General features: G+C 43.0%; 1 protein-coding gene across 3 annotated transcripts; it reads left to right on the forward strand.

Annotated features, from left to right (window-relative positions):
* The first annotated feature begins 72 nt into the window (after positions 1-72).
* LOC112214743 (coronin-1B) lies at positions 73-16,216 on the forward strand. Of its 3 annotated transcripts, none has more exons than XM_042298391.1 (11): positions 73-678; positions 1,702-1,907; positions 2,559-2,681; positions 3,020-3,149; positions 7,937-8,118; positions 10,532-10,651; positions 12,467-12,571; positions 12,693-12,838; positions 13,082-13,139; positions 13,333-13,659; positions 14,233-16,216. In XM_042298391.1, exons 2-11 carry the CDS (start codon positions 1,704-1,706, stop codon positions 14,353-14,355), a joined length of 1,518 nt encoding a protein of 505 aa, XP_042154325.1. In that variant the 5' UTR covers positions 73-678; positions 1,702-1,703; the 3' UTR covers positions 14,356-16,216. The 3 variants fall into 3 exon arrangements, with proteins under 3 accessions (XP_042154325.1, XP_024229496.1, XP_024229497.1); XM_024373728.2 differs by having other exon boundaries at positions 101-678; positions 13,333-13,671; XM_024373729.2 differs by having other exon boundaries at positions 101-319; positions 13,333-13,671.
* Positions 16,217-19,330: the final 3,114 nt, after the last annotated feature.

Here is a 19,330-nt window from a genome sequence, read left to right on the forward strand (position 1 = left end):
GGCCTGATATATGCTTCTGATATGGTTAAACAGCTTTTTTTTTGTTGCTGCCATCATGTAATGCCAATGTTGACAGAATACGTCATTTACACACATGCTAAACACTTGTTTAGCATATCAGGTAGTACAGTAGGCCTTTGTTTTTAGTGCAGCAAACCAATCCAATAGAATACTGTTGAGAAATGCGATGGATACAACAACGCCACATCCACTATATCCTGCCAGGGGCGGAAGTCTGGAAGTCTGTTCCAAACAGTAATCATTCCAACACGGAGTGTGAAGTGTCAGCATCTCTCCCGTCGCACGCCCATAATTCCTGGTAACCATTCCCTTGTTGTCTACATTTTAATTTACCAATATTTTGACGCGTTTTTACATGTTTGTTCATTTTAAGTATTGCACCACAGATACGCATTTTTTAACCAACTAGGTGGAAAATCATTTTGCAACAGGATTGTGCACCGCGCGTCTTTATTTTTTTGAGCGCTAATCATCGTGTGTGTTTATCCATCTACAACAATTATTTCCTGCCATCGTGGTAGGTCGGCTGTGTAGCCGTCTCTCAGACATAGCAAAGGATTAAGTTACTGCTGGTGGCGGATTATTCTATTGGCTTCCTCTTGTCACGTTCTAGTCTTCGGCCTTTATCTTTTCCAATTGAAGTTGCCTGCAATCGAGGTAGAGTAACTGAAAAAATGTCCGTTTTGTTTAACTAAAACTCCTTGCTATTGTATTTACTTCGACTAATCTCCTCAAACCTCACATTGTCGAAATGCTTCTCCAAGTAGGGCAGGCTACTTTTAGGCAATTTGTTGACACATTATCTTAGTTGTATTTTGTGTCCTTTTATTTTTATATTTTCTGACCCACCTTTTCCATTAATGTTGATGCTAATAATGTGCGTTGTGCATCTACAGTATTTGCTAACTACACCTACCACTCCCAGTGACAGTCTTACATTCAAATGATCTGGATGCAAGCCAAGCCAACATTTCTCACTATCACGTTGTTATAGGCTACATTGTTACGTTAGATGTAACACATGTTAACACCCTTGTTTAGATGGATACTGGATCGTCAACTATAAAGCATTGAGTAGCACCCCCTCCCCTCTGTAGTCGTCTCTCTCTAACTGCCAACCCCCCCCAATGTTCTTCTTTAGAACTGACTGACTCACATTATTGGAGAATTTGGCTGTTGCACATTGTTTACTTACCTTCTTATCCCCAGCCTCATTAAATGTTACTGATTAACTGAATATACATTTTTTTTATTGGTTAGTGCCATATTGTGTACCCCAATCAGCTCCTATTGAGCTGATAAGGGTTTCACAGAGACAGGACAAGACAATTTGTTTCATAGGCTTGACTCTTGACATTGTAGCCTCCTTGAGGATGTTCTTAAAAGAACATGGCTCAAAAAGTTTTGGAACTCATAGGCCTACCAGTTACCACGAGTCTATTAGTACTGACTTGCAAGAAGCAAAACTAGCACCACCAGAATTCTAATTGCTACTTGCATGTGAGTGTCTCAATATGTATTTGATGTGGTAGATATATTGGAACCATGGTACATTTCTCACCTGGGGTGTGGCTGCATAGGCTAGCTACATCATTAAAAGTTGAGGATAAAAACCACATCGATTTGTCATGTTGTTGCTTAGGGTGTATTATTGTTAACAAGTAATATCTCCCTCTTCAGTCATGTCGTTCCGAAGAGGCGTGGTCAGACAGAGCAAGTTTAGGCACGTTTTCGCCCAGGCATGGAAGGCTGAGCACTGCATCGATGATGTCCGAGTGTCCCGTGTCACATGGGACGGGCCCCTCTGCGCTGTGAACCCCAAATTCACCGCAGTCATCATTGAATCAGGCGGAGGAGGGGCCTTCCTCGTTCTGCCACTCAACAAGGTTTGTACTCGCCCACATAAACATCCAACCTCTCTCAGATTGAGGATAAGCATCGGATCAATACCCCAAAGGTGTTTATGGGCAATTCCATGGTAATGGTATTATGCTGAGACTCTGATTTTTCACTTTAAAATATATACCAAACAAAAACCATTGATTTCAAAATTTAACAAACCAAAGAACTCAGAACATTTTACAAAAACACATTCAGAGGAAGAACTGTGCACCTACAAAGTTTAGAATAAAACTGAGGGCGATTTTACCGTAATTCTGTTACCAAAATTGCATCTGCACAGTTTTTCCAGTAAATGTTTTTATTTATTTTTTATTGACCATGTAAATTGTTCAAAGTAGTCATTGTGCAAGGAGTTCTATGGTTTGTTAAACTTTGAGATCTTGGCTTTTGTTTGACATACATTTTAAAGTAAAGCATAATTCCGTTGCCATGGAATTGCTCTTACTGGGCTGACATTACACGATGGGTTGTAGCAATATGTTAGCAACTCTGAGTCTTTCTCGCCCACTGATTTTCATGTTAAACAGTGCTTTTCGGTTGGTGAGTAAGTAGTATTGAGATCAACCTTGGAGGTTGTGACTTATCTGATGATGAATTGTCACCTGGCCCACATAACACCTGCTTCTCTCCCACAGAGTGGCAGGATTGACCAGGCCACTCCCACGGTGTGTGGACACGCAGCCCCGGTGCTGGACGTCCAGTGGTGTCCTCATGACGACAACATCATCGCCAGTGCCTCGGAGGACTGCACCGTAAAGGTGAGTGATGGGAACGTAGCTGCCTTCTAAAAAAGCAGCGTAAGCAGTTCACAGTAGTCTGTGATGACGCATTCAACCCTTGTCTAGATCTTGGCTTGGATTTAGGTGTACTGCTGGATGATAGTTATGGGTTCATTGAGGGAACATAGCAGATGCACTATTATATGATGGCATTATGTTGGCCTTGTGATAGTTGTTCTACTATCCAGAGGGAATATTTGTGTTGAGAATGTTGCAGATGCAGTCATTGGTTAGGCCTATAGAGTTGAAACAAAGGTTCAGTTGTATGCTCTACTCCTGTAACAAAGTGTTGTCATTGGTTATATTGTCTATGGCAGGTTTGGGAGGTCCCTGATGGAGGGCTGACAGGGCCAATGACAGAGCCTGTAGTGACACTGGAGGGCCACAGCAAACGAGTGGGGATCCTGGCCTGGCACCCGACAGCCTTCAACATCCTCCTAACTGCAGGTAACCTCACCTATCTGCACCTCATTGTCTCACGTCGGATACTGTGATCATAATGCCATGGCCGTCTGAGAGGACAAAGCATGGCAGACTACTTGAGGTGCAGACATTGTCCCCTGTCCTTGGACTATCCAACTCACTAGCGATTCCTCTTGTATCAATGAATGTGATTGGTAAAAGGAAAGGTAGACATGGTAGGGGCACAATTGGATCCCCAGGTCCATGATAATGTGATACCTCTTATGTTAGGACTTTTCTGAGAAAGAAGAACTGAGTGTTTTAAGAGGGAAGTGTTGCATGTAGTCACGCTCACACCTGGAAATGTTGCATGTAGTCACGCTCACACCTGGAAATGTAGACATAATGATAGTGTTAGGACACAGTTTGGTCACGCGTCAGGGTAGCATGTAGCTAGCTAGTTAGCCACCCATGTGTCGAACGTTGGACCCTGTGTGATTGCCAGAGAAAGCTAACATGTAGCAGTCAATGTAAATGGTGAGTCTAAGGACAGCTCTAAACGTACTGGAGAGGTGTTACATGAAAGACAGTTCATTTGAAAGACAGTTCCATTCCAAATGCATTATACAAGCTAGGAATTGAGTTTCCTTCCCTTGCAGTTAACAGCATGTGATTATTATTTGACCCTGCTGGTCAACTATGAACGTTTGAACATCTTGAGGAAAGATCTGGCCTTATTGGCCATGTACTCTTATAATCTCTACCCGGCACAGCCAAAAGAAGACTGGCCACCCCTCAGAGCCTGGTGCTTCTCTAGGTTTCTTCCAAGGTTCCTGCCTTTTTAGGGAGTTTTTCCTAGCCACCGTGCTTCTGCATAGCTTGCTGTTTGTGGTTTTCGGCAGAGTTTCTGTATAAGCATATTGTGACATCTGCTGATGTAAAAAGGGCTTTATAAATACATTTGATGTAGTTTGCAAGTTTTAAAGGAGACTGTGGTTAACATGAAACTAAAGAGGTTTCAAGAGGTCGTAGGAAGGTTTCAAATGTTAGAATAAAAAACATGAGCTGGTGCACACCCAGAGAATTATTTTATGTAGAGGTGCTGACTAATGGCGGATAAACTATAAGCTATAAAAATAATAGTCGCAGTCATATACAGTGAGTACCATAATTCATTGGACAGTGACCATTTTTTTGGTTCTTTTGATTCTGTACTCTAGCACTTTGAGTTTGAAAGGATACAATGACAATGAGGGTGAAGTGCAGACTGTCAGCTTTAATTTGAGGGTATTTTCATACATATCGGATTAACCGTTTAGAAATGACAGCACCTTTTGTACATGGTCCCCCCATTTTAAGGTACAAGTGTTTGTTGTATTGGCTTCACAAATGTATGTCGTTAGGCAGGTGTATTCATTTGTGTCGTTGGTGAATGCAGGAGAGCTGTTGGGGAATAGTATTGATTCTAGACTTTGCTATTGCCTTTGGAGGTTGTTGTTGGGGTGTGACAACATGAGGAAGACAGCAGTGTCGATGCAAATGAAGGTGGCTGTCGTAAGGCTCAGAAATGAAAATCAATCAATCGGGAACATTGCAAAAACCCTGGACATGCCCAAGTCAACAGTTTGGTTCATCATTAACAAGAAAAAAAAACAACCGGTGAACTCAATTATGTCAAAAGACCCAGTAGACTGAGGAAGACCACTGTAGTGGATGACCGGAGAAAACCCCCCAGACAACAGGCCAACAGATCAAAAACACTCTCCTGAATGCAGGTGTAGATGTGTCAAAGTCTACCATATGTAGAAGACTACACCAGCAGGACTACAGAGGGTACACTACAAGATGCAAACCACTGATAAGCCTGAAGAACAGAAAGGCCAGATTACAGTTAGCTAAAAAGCACCTAAAAGAGCTCCAAGAGTTCTGAAAAAGCATTGTGGACAGATGAGACAAAGATTATAATGTACCAGAGTGATGGAAAGAGGAAAGTGTGGAGAAAAAAAAGACATGCCCATGATCCAAAGCATCATCTGTGAAACATGGTGGAGGGGGTGTTATGGCTTGGGCCTGTATGGCTGCCAGTGGAACAGGCTCACTTGTCTTCATCAATGATGTGACTGCAGACAGAAGAAGAACAATGAATTCTGAAGTCTACAGAAGTATTTGTTCTGCTCAGATAAAACCAAATGCCTCCTAACTCATTGGATGGCACTTCATCATGCAACAAGACAATGACCCTGAACATACTGCTAGAGCAACAAAGGGTTTTTTTGATGGCCAAAAAGTGGAAAAACCTTGACTGGCCGAGTCAATCACCGGATCTGAATCCAATTGAACATGCATTTTACATGCTGAAGAGGAGACTGCATTACAGGCAGCCATTACAGAAGATACCCAGCGTCTGGTGATGTCGATACATCGCAGACTTCAAGCAGTCATTGTATGCAAAGGATATGCGACCAAATTTTAACAATGATTACTTTATTCTACATTATGTTAAACTGTCCAAAGTTTTTGATGGCCAAAATGGGGGGACTAAGTACAAAAGCTTCTATAATTTCCAAACGGTTCATCCGATATGTATGAAAATACCCTCAAATTAAAGCTGACAGTCTGCACTTCACCCTCATTGTCATTGTATCCTTTCAATCTCAGTGCTACAGTACATAACCAAAATAACAAAAAAATGGTCACTGTCCAATTAATTATGGTGCTCTGTGTGTGTGTGTGTGTGTGTGTGTGTGTGTATATACTGCTAAAAAAAATAAAGGGAACACTAAAATAAAACATCCTAGATCTGAATGAATTATGAAATATTCTTATTAAATTGTTTTTTACAGTTCTTTACATAATTGAATGTGCTGACAACAAAATCACACAAATTATCAATGGAAATCAAATTTATCAACCCATGGAGGTCTGGAGTTGGAGTCACACTCAAAATTAAAGTGCAAAACCACACTACAGGCTGATCCAACTTTGATGTAATGTCCTTAAAACAAGTCAAAATGAGGCTCAGTAGTGTGTGTGTGGCCTCCACGTGCCTGTATGACCTCCCTACAATTCCTGGGCATGCTCCTGATGAGGAGCTCCTGGACAGTCTGTGGTGCAACGTGGCGTTGCTGGATGGAGCGAGACATGATGTCCCAGATGTGCTCAATTGGATTCAGGTCTGGGGAACGGGCGGGCCAGTCCATAGCATCAATGCTTTCCTCTTGCAGGAACTGCTGACACACTCCAGCCACATGAGGTCTAGCATTGTCTTGCATTAGGAGGAACCCAGGGCCAACCGCACCAGCATATGGTCTCACAAGGGGTCTGAGGATCTCATCTCGGTACCTAATGGCAGTCAGGCTACCTCTGGCGAGCACATGGAGGGCTGTGCGGCCCCCCAAATAAATGCCACCCCACACCATGACTGACCAACCGCCAAACCGGACATGCTGGAGGATGTTGCATGCAGGCAGCAGAACGTCCTCCGCGGCGTCTCCAGACTCTGTCACGTCTGTCACGTACTCAGTGTGAACCTGCTTTCATCTGTGAAGAGCACAGGACGCCAGCGGCGAATTTGCCAATCTTGGTGTTCTCTGGCAAATGCCAAACATCCTGCACAGTGTTGGGCTGTAAGCACAACCCCCACCTGTGGATGTTGGGCCCTCATACCACCCTCATGGAGTCTGTTTCTGACTGTTTGAGCAGACACATGCACATTTGTGGCCTGCTGGAGGTCATTTTGCAGGGCTCTGGCTCTACTCCTCCTTGCACAAAGGCGGAGGTAGCGGTCCTGCTGCTGGGTTGTTGCCCTCCTACGGCCTCCTCCACGTCTCCTGGGGTACTGGCCTGTCTCCTGGTAGCGCCTCCATGCTCTGTACACTACGCTGACAGACACAGCAAACCTTCTTGCCACTGCTCGCATTTATGTGCCATCCTGGATGAGCTGCACTACCTGAGCCACTTGTGTGGGTTGTAGACTCCGTCTCATGCTACCACTAGAGTGAAAGCACCGCCAGCATTCAAAAGTGACCAAAACATCAGCCAGGAAGCATAGGAACTGAGAAGTGGTCTGTGGTCACCACCTGTGGAACCACTCCTTTATTGGGGGTGTCTTGCTAATTGCCTATAATTTCCACCTGTTGTCTATTCCATTTGCACAACAGCATGTAAAATGAATTGTCAATCAGTGTTGCTTCCTAAGTGGACAGTTTGATTTCACAGAAGTGTGATTGACTTGGAGTTACATTGTGTTTAAGTGTTCCCTTTATTTTTTTGAGCAGTGTGTATGTGTGTGTGTATATATATATATATATATATATCTCTCAGTAGACCCATATATACACACACTCTTTTTCAGGTGACCCAATAAATTACTGGGTGTTTATATAGTGTGCGACTAATTTTTATATATAGCTTAAGGTTTCAAATGTTGAAAGAAATTTGGTTTGTCTGCATTACTTGGGATGTTATGTCTGTATTATGACTATTTGCATGCTTTTCAAATACATTTGATTGTATCCATATGACATTTGCGTTTAGATTTTAGTTGTCTACAACTACAGAACTCCTACACACTTTTACTTCTGCACTTTTATTGTGGTTGACATCTTGGTGAACTGAGATTGGTAGTGTGCTTGTTATAACCCTCTTCTGTGAACACTGTTTTGTCTGTGCTTTCCTAGATGCTGTGTAAACACCTGTTTTTGAATGTTGCATCTCTTCTCTCCTTTCTTGTCGCTGTCTGTGTCTTGCTGTGTCTCTCTTTCTCTGTATCGCTCTCTGTGTCTTTGTCTCTCTGTATGTGTGGCTCTCTCCTCTCTCTCGCTCTCTCTCAGGCTGTGATAACCTGGTGTGTGTGTGGGACGTGGGCACGGGGGAGCTGGTCTACCAGATAGCCGATGCCCACCCAGACCTGATCTACAGCGTGAGCTGGAACCGGGAGGGCAGTGCCATCTGCACCGTGTGCAAGGACAAGGCGTTGCGTGTCATCGACCCGCGACGGGGCACCGTCCTCAAGGTGAGTCCTGTCTGTCCTATGTCGTATGACACACCCATGCAAATGAATGGAAAGAAGTCTTAAGAGATTTGGATATAATGACGAGATATCTACAGCTGAAGTCGGAAGTTTACATACACCTTAGCCAAATACCTTTAAACTCAGTTTTTCACAATTCCTGACATTTAATCCTAGTAAAAATTCCCTGTCTTAGGTCCGTTAGGAACTCCACTTTATTTTAAGAATGTGAAATGTCAGAATAATAGAAGAGGGAATTATTGCAGCTTTTTATTTCATCACATTCCCAGTGGGTCAGAAGTTTACATACACTCAATTAGTATTTGGTAGCATTGCCTTTAAATTGTTTAACTTGGGTCAAACATTTCAGGTAGACTTCCACAAGCTTCCCACAATAAGTTGGGTGAATTTTGGCCCATTCCTCCTGACAGAGCTGGTGTAACTGAGTCAGGTTTGTAGGCCTCCTTGCTCGCACACACTTTTTCAGTTCTGCACACAAATGTTCTATAGGGTTGAGGTCAGGGCTTTGTGATGGCCACTCCAATACCTTGACTTTGTCCTTAAGCCATTTTGCTAAAACTTTGGAAGTATGCTTGGGGTTATTGGTTGCAAATGGGTCTTCCAAATGGACAAACTTTAAAGATCTTTAACTGGTGTCTTGAGATGTTTCTTCAATATATCCACATAATTTTCCATTCTCATGATGCCATCTATTTTGTGAAGTGCACCAGTCCCTCCTGCAGCAAAGCATCCCCACAACATAATGCTGCCACTCCCGTGCTTCACGGTTGGGATGGTATTCTTCGGCTTGCAAGCCTCCCCCCTTTTCCTCCAATAATAATGATGGTCATTATGGCCAAACAGTTCTATTTTTGTTTCATCAGATCAGAGGACATTTCTCCACGAAGTACAATCTTTGTCCCCATGTGCAGTTGCAAACCGTAGTCTGGCTTTTTTTTATGGCGGTTTTGGAGCAGTGGCTTCTTCCTTGCTGAGCGGCCTTTCAAGTTATGTCGATATAGGACTCATTTTACTGTGGATATAGATACTGGAGGAAACAGGTACAAAAGTATTTTCACAAGGTCCTTTGCTGTTCTGGGATTGATTTGCACCAAAGTCTCCTTCAGTATGAAGGATGCGTGGTCCCATGGTGTTTATACTTGCGTACTATTGTTTGTACAGATGCACATAGTATCTTCAGGCGTTTGGAAATTGCTCCCAAGGCAACCAGACTTGTGGAGTTCTACACTTTTTTTTTCTGAGGTTTTGACTGATTTCTTTTGATTTTCTCATGATGTCAAGCAAAGAGGCACTGAGTTTGAAGGTAGGCCTTGAAATACATCCACAGGTACACCTCCAATTGACTCAAATGATGTCAATTAGCCTATCAGAAGCTTCTAAAGCCATGACATCATTTTCTGGAATTTTCCAAGCTTTTTAAAGGCACGACCAACTTAGTGTATGTAAACTTCTGACCCACTGGAATTGTGATACAGTGAAATAATCTGTCTGTAAACAATTGTTGGAAAAATTACTTGTGTCATGCACAAAGTAGATGTCCTAACTGACTTGCCAAAACTATAGTTTGTTAACCTGAAATTTGTGGAGTGGTTGAAAAATGAGTTTTAATGACTCCAACCTAAGTGTATGTAAACTTCCGTCTTCAACTGTACATCTCCATCTTAAAAATGGGATTTGTTGTCCACAGAGCAGAACGGTGGGCTGTCAAGCTCCTGCCTATTCCTCTCTTTGGATTGATGGCTGCATTTAGTTTATTTTAATACTTTTTTGAATATTAGAATTTGTGGCGTTAATGTCAACCGCCTGTATTCAATGGAGAGAGATGCGTTGATACCAGCCACATGTCATGAATACGCATAGCCATCTAAAGAAAATTCTGATATAAAAAATGAAATCTTAAAGTTGCCGGGGTGTCACGAGTCCTACTTATATCAGTATGCTCGTAACAACCTAAGTATTATGAAACTTCAATTAGATCAAATAAACCTCACGTAGCAAATAAGCCATTACATTTTTTGGTCGTTGACCAAATTTGAAACTCAATGACTTCCATACCAAAAGTCCTTGCTTGGTGAGTGAAATAAATTAAATAAATCTGTCTGGAGAAGACAGATTTTTCACCCAGCTGTCCCTCTCGCTTTGCCTTTTCCTATGGTCTTTAAGTACCAATAACAAGCAATACAACTTTATTATCCTTCAAGGTGAAAGTAACCAACACAAAGTGGACTGTAACACACAAACTCTCCACTGCTTAAGAAAATCTCCTTATCAAAGAAAATTGGATTCAGCCAAATCCCCCAAGTACTGTATATTGTTTAGATTGTATGAACTCTACCTTCTGTACATGTGGCTTTTGACATTGACTCTACCTACCACTTGTTGCTGTGTGCCTCAGGTGAAAGAGAAGGTCCACGACGGCACCAGGCCCATGAGGGCCGTGTTCCTCTCGGACGGGAAGATCCTGACCACGGGCTTCAGCCGCATGAGTGAAAGGCAGCTGGCCTTGTGGGATACGGTACGGCAGCTGGATGGACACATTTCATATACACTGAGTATAGCAAACATTAGGAACACTTTCCTAATATTGAGTTGTACCCCCCCCTTTGGTCTCAGAAGAGCCTAAATTGGAGCATGGACTTTACAAGGTGTCAAAAGCATTCCACAGGGATGCTGGCCCGTGTTGACTCCAATGCTTCCCACAGTTGTGTCAAGTTGGCTGGATGTCCTTTGGGTGGTGGACCGTTCTTGATACACACAGGAAACTGTTGAGTTTGAAAAACCCAGCAGTGTTGCAGCTCTTGACAAAAACCGGTTCACCTACTACCATACTCTGTTCAAGGACACTTAAATATTTTGTCTTGCCCGTTCACCCTCTGAAGGACACACATACACAATCCATGTCTCAATTGTCTCAAGGCTTAGAAATCCTTCTTTAACTGTCTCCTCCCCTTCTGCACTGATTTTGAAGAGACATCGATAGGATCATAGCTTTCACCTGGTCAGTCTGTCATGGAAATGTGTTCAATGTTTTGTACACAGTGTACATGACCTTGTTGAGTCGTATGGGAGTGTATGGTAGAGGAGAGTGTTGTGCTGCGGTGTCATGACAGTACAGTTCAGGTCAGCCCTGTTTATTTTTCCTTGACGCAGCACCTAGGGGTTCACTACACACTGACCAAGTAGTGGGAGCTAAGTGAAAACTAACTGTAAACAATGGAATCTTCATAGTGCCTTGGAAAGGTAGCTAGATCAACAGGTTCAGCTGCTATATGTTCAGCCAGGCACAGCAGTGACGTACATTATCAGCATGAGATTAAGTACATTCAAATCCAAGCTCATAGTTTCAAGTTTTGTTAGTTGTAAGGGATAAGTACAGATGGTATACACACCAACTATCTCGACAATGCAACAATAATAAATAAATAAATAAATATAAGAATACAAACAAAGTAAATGTCTCAGTAGAATAAAATAAACATTTTAGCATAAGTATAATACAGGAGGGACATTTTTTACATTTAACAATATTAGCAATAAGAGTCTGGTAGCAGTGTGTGTGAATGAGTAAGTGATTGCACTCAGACATCATGCTCCGATACAGTTTGCTTGACTGTAAGGGAGTGAACAGCACGTGGCTGGGGGGTGTGGGGTCCTTGATGATGCAGGACTTCCTCAGGCACCGTTTCAAGTAGATGTCCTGGATGGGTGGGAACACGGCCCCAGTGATGTATTAGGTCCTCTTCACCACCTGTTGGAGGGCCTTGCGGTCGTGGACAGAGCAATTCCTGTACCAGACCGTGATGCAACCGGTCAAGACGCTCTCGATGGTGCAGCGGTAGTATTTGGAGAGAACCCGGGGCGGTGTTGGTCCATGTCAAATCATTGGTGATGTGTACGCCGAGGAACTTAAAAATGCTGACTGTTTCTACTGCAGTCACGTTGATGTTGGGGGCTTGCTTCCTGAAGTCAACAATCAACTTCTTTGTTTTGTTGACGTTGAGGGAGAGGTTAATGTCCTGGCACCACAATGCTAGTTAATTTACCTCCTGATAGGTTGACTCGTTGTTGGTATCTGGCCTACAACCGTGGTGTTGTCAGCAAACTTGATGATGGATGTTGGTGTCGTGCAAAGGCACACGGTCGTGGGTAAACAGCGAGTGAGGACACACCCCTGGGGGGCGCCTGTGTTAAGTCAGTGTGGAGGAGGTGTTGCCAATCCTCACAGCCTGAGGTCTTCCCGTCAGGGCTCTGAGTTTGATGACGAGCTTGGAGGGAACAATAGGATTCAAATGCTGTAGTCAATGAAGAGTATTTGGTATTTGTGTTGCAGAATGATATGTCTGAGCCAATGGCAGTGCAGGAGATGGACACCAGTAACGGTGTTCTCCTTCCCTACTACGACCCTGACACTAACATGGTCTACCTGTGTGGAAAGGTACAGTACACCCATTTCCTACAACACTTTCAACAAATTCTGCTGGTGGCATAGGATCAAATTAGAAGATCCCCCCTCTGGATGTTTGGTTCAGTCCCTTTTGTCTGTTGATCACTCTCAGGGGGACTGCACCATCCGGTACTTTGAGGTGACGGACGAGTCGCCTTACGTCCATTTTCTCAGCCTGTACAGCAGCAAAGAGCCCCAGCGAGGAGCAGGCTTTCTCAGCAAGAGGGGCGTGGACGTCAACAAGTGTGAGATTGCCAGGTGAACAGGTTTTTCAGCATGACTTCATGGTTGTTAGTTGAATTCTTCCTCTGTGTATTTGCTTCCTTTGTTTTCTCTTTCACCACTCCTCTCTCCCTCCTATATTCCCCCTTTCATGCCCTCCCACTATAATTCATTTCTATCTAGTCTTTCTTTCATTCATTCACACTTTCATTGTCTCATTCATTCACTCTCTCGCTTTCTTTCATTTAATCTCGGTCTCCTCTCTTTCTCATATTGCAGGTTCTACAAATTGCATGAGAGGAAAGTAGAGCCCATTTCTATGACGGTACCACGGAAGGTAAGCCATGCAGTTCGAAACAAAGCCATTTGAATTCACACATTTTTGCACTAAGGCCAAATTCCAATAGCCATACTAGCGTCCCACGTAGAATCCATGCCCAAAACATAACATTCTACTAAGTGGCATGTTAATGTGGATATTGGAACAGAGAGTTTTCCTCAAACCTCCCTCTCCTCTCTTGCCGCCTCAGTCAGACCTGTTCCAGGGGGACCTGTACCCGGACACTGCCGGTGTGGAGCCCTCTCTCCTGGCCGAGGATTGGATTGCTGGGCAGGACGCGGCACCCCTGCTAGTCTCTCTGAGCGGGGGCTATGCTGGCACCCCCTCCAAGCAGAGAGACAAGCTCAGGAACAAGCCCAAGCTGCTGTTGCAGGGCTCCGGGACGGATTCTTCCCCAGTCCCCCGGCAGGCCGCCTCTCCCACGGCAACCACCACCGCCAAGGAAATGGAGAGCGAGGGGGTGGGGGTGGTGCAGCAGAGGGTCACTCGAGCAGAAGGAGAAGGAGCATCCGATAGGGTGAGAAGAGAGGTGAGAATGGAGTTTGGTTATACGTGGGTATGGCAGTAAGCATAGCAGGGGTGTATTCACCAGGACACACTGTAGCCACTTTAAAAACGGATCACTTGTCACTTTAATAATATTTATATATCTTGCATTACTCATCCCATATATATATACTGTATTTTATTGCATCTTGCCTATGCCGCTCTGTCATTGCTCATCCGTATATTTATATGTACATATTCTTATTCCATTCCTTTACTTAGATTTTTGTGTATTAGGTAGTTGTTGTGGAATTGTTGGATATTGCTACACTGTCGGAACTAGAGGCACACGCATTTCGCTACACTCGCAACATCTGCTAACCATGTGTATGTGACCAATTGATTTTGGATTTAGCAAAACGTTTTGTAACGAGAGTTTCTTATTGCTCAAGTTTAGGAGGTCTCCCTTAGGGAAGTAAGTATGAGTATGGAGGTAGAAGTGCCAGAAAAGTGACAATTTAGGATATCCTCATGTATGTGACTGCATTCCCCCTCCACCTTCCTCTTGTCCCATCTATCCCTCCATCCCTCTCCCCCGCTCCAGGAGGAGGTGCTGAGTGAGGTGCTAGCAGAGGTGAAGGCCCTTCGTTCGGTGGTCTTGGCCCAGGGCCAGAGGATTGAGCTGTTGGAGAGGCAGCTGGTCCGCATCGAGGACGGGGATGTCTGATTGGCCGATGGGGCATCACCACTACACCCAAAGGGCATTCTTACTAAAACTCCATAGACCATAGCCTTACTAGAATCAACAGCAGTACCTTAAGCTGAGTGGGAGTATGTAGTGAAGTGTAGCTCTGTGACTAACTGTGTATTTCACAGAGGGGCTGAGAATAAGGTGAACTGTTATAGTGAAGGTGTTTTGTGGGTGAATCTAAATTGTTTCCTTGTTCCCTCGCATCCTCTCCCCTCGCCTTCTCAAAACGCATTGGAGGACAAGGTCAGAGGTTCCTCCCCTCAAGACTTCTCTTCCAATGGGTTTTGAGAAGGAAGAGGGAACAAGGAAACACAATTGAGATGCACCCTACATCTCTTTAGATGGTGCTTCAGTTAGATGGCAGGTGATATAGGATGAATGGAGATCATCTGTATAAAACATCCATACTGCAGTAAGACATGTCACCAGATTTTTTGAAGGAGCATCGATGGTGACAGTATTTGAAGGTGTATCACTACAAAACCTAAGACATGCGTAATCAATCATAGCCTACTCACGAATCCTTATGACATCTGGCACAAAGGTCTATGTTAATTTGGTACATTTTGCAAAATGGCACATCAGTATACATTGTATGTGTGTACACCCTCAATAAATGTTACCAAGTAGATTGCCAGATCATTTACAGTTGCTGTGTTCATTGAAGCACTCGCATTGTGAATCCATTAGGGATTGTTTCATCAGGTAGTTACAGCTGCTAATCATGTCATATCAAATGTGATACTCCATTATTAATACTTATACATTTGTACATGTATGGCTTTATACGTTGGCTTTATACATTACCATCATAGGAAGCTATTACTCTAAAATCAGACCATTGGTATTATAAATATAATTGTATATGCTAATAGCGCTATGCTGTTTACAAAACTGCACTGGTTCATTGTGATTGGATTAGTTGTATTGAATTGTGCTGTACAGCGCATATATTGACATATAAAGAAAAACAGATCGGTCAATTTCCAAATCATGTTTATTTTGATATGCTCTTTTTCTTACAAATGATGTGAAGGACGTGAGTTGGAGGTAGCTTAAAAACATTCCTATCATGTATTCATGTATGTTTCTCTTTTTGGATGATTTTTGTAATGATTTTTTTCAACCTTAGAAGGTAATACTTAATTTGTGCTCTCCAACTAAGTTGTCTTAGGTGAATGAAGCAACATGCACTATCATTTGTCACAAATTCCAATGACGGTTTATAACAGAGTTCAAGTTAAGTGTTACCTCAGAGAATGTGTTCCAAGCAGAACTAACGTAATATACCATTAAAACCATAGCAGTTGTATGAGTGTCACGAGGCACAGAACTTTAAAACGTTACAATGAAATTAGATTGAACTTTATTTTTTTTACTGTGAATGATGTAATCCAAGCCAGTAGAACCTACTAGACTAATGTAGCAGCAGCCGCTGTGTTTCTATTTGAAGATGGGAAAGAAAGGGCATACGATGCTCGACTGTTGGACGGAACTGAAAAATAATAGTTCACTGTTACATTTAGATTTGTTTGCATTTATCCGCAGTTTTTAACTCACCCCTTTTGCAGCCTTGGGTACTGTTCACATATAGCCTGGTCCCAGATCTGTTTAAGGCTGTATTGTCTACAATGACTACAGGAGTTGGCGAGACAGCACAAACAGTCCTGGGACCAGGTTAGTTCACATCGGGCTCATGTGTTTTGTTTTATTTACTTGATGAATATTTCTGTATGCTCTGTCATAATACACATTTTATGTGTGTGGTTGTGAACAAATAGAGGATGAAAATAACACTCCACTGTGCAAATCTTCCAATAAACACTCCTTTCTCTTTTGCATTGTGCAACAGGCACTTAATTACCCTCACTGGTCATGTGTCAGGAAGTCATAGCTGTCATTAAAATGTATTAGTAAGCCAGTGTACTGGCATACACACAAAAAAATAGGAAAGTAAACAAACGGGGAATATGTTCTACCAGTAGTACAATTATTTAGTTTCATAGCAAACGTGTATCCTAGTGATTACCATCTTGTGTTATCAAATCAAATTTTGTTAGTCACATGTACCGACTACAACAGGTGTAGTAGACCTTACAGTGAAATTCTTACTTACGAGCCCCCAACCAACAATGCAGTTTTAAAAAATACGGACAAGAATAAGAGATAAAAGTAACAAGTCATTCAAGAGCAGCAGTAAAACTACAATAGCGAGACTATATACATGGGGATACCAGTACAAAGTCAATGTGCGGCTGCACCGGTTGAGGTAGTATGTACATGTGGGTAGAGTTATTTAAGTGACCATGCATAGATGACGACAACCGAGAGTAGCAGCGGTGTAAGGGGGGGGTAATGCAAATAGTCTGGGTAGCCATTTGACTAGATGTTCAGGAGTCTTGTGGCTTGGGGGTAGACTTGGCGCTCCGATCAAAGAGGATATAACTATGTTCAGATTTGTGTGTGTGGAGTATAGGTGTTCCAGAGATTTTTTTTCCTCTGGTTGCACGTTTAACATGCTGATAAAAATTTGGTAAAACAGATTTGTTTCCCTGCATTAAAGTCCCTGGCTACTAGGAGCACCACCTCTGGGTGAGCGTTTTCTTGTTTGCTTATTGTGGAATAAAGCTCATTCAATTCCGTCTTAGTGCCAGCCTCTGACTGTGGTGGTATGTGAACAGCTACGAGAAATACAGATAAACTCTCTAGGTAGAAAGTGTGGTCTACAGGTTATCATGAGATATTCTACCTCAGATGAGAATAGCGCGATACTTCCTTAGATATCGTGCACCAGCCGTTTTTTTTACAAAAATACATAGTCCGCCGCCCCTTGTCTATCTTGCCGGTATAGCGTGTAACCAGCCAGCTGTATGTTGATAGGGTCGACGTTCAGCCACGACGCCGTGAAGCATAAGATGTTACAGTTTTAATGTCCCGTTGATAGTTTAATCTTCCGCGTAGCTCATCGATTTTTTTTTCTCCATGTTTGCTAGCAGAATGGAGGGAAGTGGGGGTTTATTAGATCGCTGACGAATTCACGCAAATCGCCGTGATCTGGGCCTGTTACCGAGAAAGCAGTATATCCTTAGCGTCAGAGTCGTCAAAGGAAAAAAAAGGATTCTGCTTCTGTCTAGAAGTTATTTTCAGTCATAAGAGACGGTAGCGACAACATTATGTACACAATAGGCGAAAAAAGTTGCAAATAAACGAACAAAGAAACACAATAGGTTGGGGACACGTAAAACGTCTGCCTTCATCTCCGGCGCCATAACCCAGTAGTTATCATCTTATGTTATCATCTTGTGTTATCATACACTGTGTAACCCAGTGGTTATCATCTTGTGTTATCATACAGGGTAAGCATGCTCCTGAAGCTTTTCTGATTGGTTCCTCAACTCTTTGGAAAGAAGAACTCGATTATATTCAGCATTAGAAATGGACTGTCAAGTTTAGTCCTCCCACAACATCATAGCAAAATTTACATGAATTCAAATCTACCTCTACGGTTCCCCAGTAGTTTATGGTGTTGTGTTTCTACTAGCCAGTGGAGCACATAACAGGATGTGGTCCCAGGTTGAAAGAGCATCAGCTCTGTGTCTTTTGAACCACTCACTTCCTTCCTCTGGGCTCTGCAGTGTCTGTCAGCCGAGTGGTTCTACACTGCTTCAACTCTTAACATTCGGAAAGTATTCAGACCCTTCCACTTTTTTCCACATTTTGTTACGTTACAGCCTTATTCTAAAATTGATTAAATTGTTTTCCCTCATCAATCTACACACAATACTCCCCATAATGAAAAAGTAAAAATTGAGTTGTAGAAATTTTTGCAATTGTATAAAGAAATACAAACTGAAATATCACATTTACATAAGTATTCAGAACCCAGGCTCCGTTCATCTTTCCCTCGTTCCTGACTAGTCTCCCAGTCCCTGCCGCTGAAAAATATCCCCACAGCATGATGCTGCCACTACCATACTTCACAGTAGGGATGGTATTGGCCAGGTGATGAGCGGGGCCTGGTTTCCTCCAGATATGACGGTTAGCATTCAGGCCAAAGAGTTCAATCTTGGTTTCATCAGACCAGAAAATCTTGTTTCTCGTGGTCTGACAGTCCTTTGGGTGCCTTTTGGCAAACTCCAAGCGGGCTGTCATGTGCCTTTTACTGAGGTGTGGCTTCCATCTGGCCACTCTACTATAAAGGCCTGATTGGTGGAGTGTTGCAGAGATGGTTGTCCTTCTGGAAGGTTCTCCCATCTCCACAGAGGAACTCCAGAGCTCAGTCAGAGTAACCATCGGATATCTGGTCATCTCCCTGACCAAGGCCCTTCTCTCCCGATTGCTCAATGTGGCTGAGCAGCCAGCTCCAGGAAGAGTCTTGGTGGTTCCAAACTTCGTCCATTTAAGAATTATGGAGGCCACTGTGTTCTTGGGGGCTGTTAATGCTGCATAAATGTTTTGGTACCCTTCTCCAGATCTGTGCCTCAACACAATCCTGTCCGGAACTCTACGGACAATTCCTTTAACTTCAGGGCTTGGTTTTTGCTCTGACATGCACTGTCAACTGTGGGACCTTATACAGTCAGGTGTGGCCTTTCCAGGAACGAGTTTGGGAAATCATGATAAAACTGAGATCAATTGCTCTTTAGAGTGTGAGCTGCTTTTATAAGAGTTGGTATTTATTAGCAGAATCACTATGTCCGTTTAGGTTCAGCCACTCTGTGGTCATTGGACTGTATGCGTCTGTGAACCTTGAACTTCAAATCAAATTTTATTTGTCACATACACATGGTTAGCAGATGTTAATGCGAGTGTAGTGAAATACTTGTGCTTCTAGTTCCGACAATGCAGTAATAACCAACGAGTAATCTAACCTAACAATTCCACAACAACTACCTTATACACACAGTGTAAAGGAATGAAAGAGTATGTACATAAAAATATATGAATGAGT

Source organism: Oncorhynchus tshawytscha, linkage group LG15 (genome assembly GCF_018296145.1).
Source record: "Oncorhynchus tshawytscha isolate Ot180627B linkage group LG15, Otsh_v2.0, whole genome shotgun sequence".
Classification (NCBI taxonomy): Eukaryota; Metazoa; Chordata; class Actinopteri; order Salmoniformes; family Salmonidae; genus Oncorhynchus; species Oncorhynchus tshawytscha.

Bases quoted from the DNA above. Each gene is read 5' to 3' on its own strand.
- LOC112214743 (XM_024373728.2), top strand. From the start codon at position 1,704: ATGTCGTTCCGAAGAGGCGTGGTCAGACAGAGCAAGTTTAGGCACGTT. The intron at 13,140-13,332 runs GTAAGCCATGCA...TTGCCGCCTCAG, and splicing joins CTATGACGGTACCACGGAAG to TCAGACCTGTTCCAGGGGGA. The intron at 13,672-14,232 runs GTGAGAATGGAG...CCCCCGCTCCAG, and splicing joins CCGATAGGGTGAGAAGAGAG to GAGGAGGTGCTGAGTGAGGT.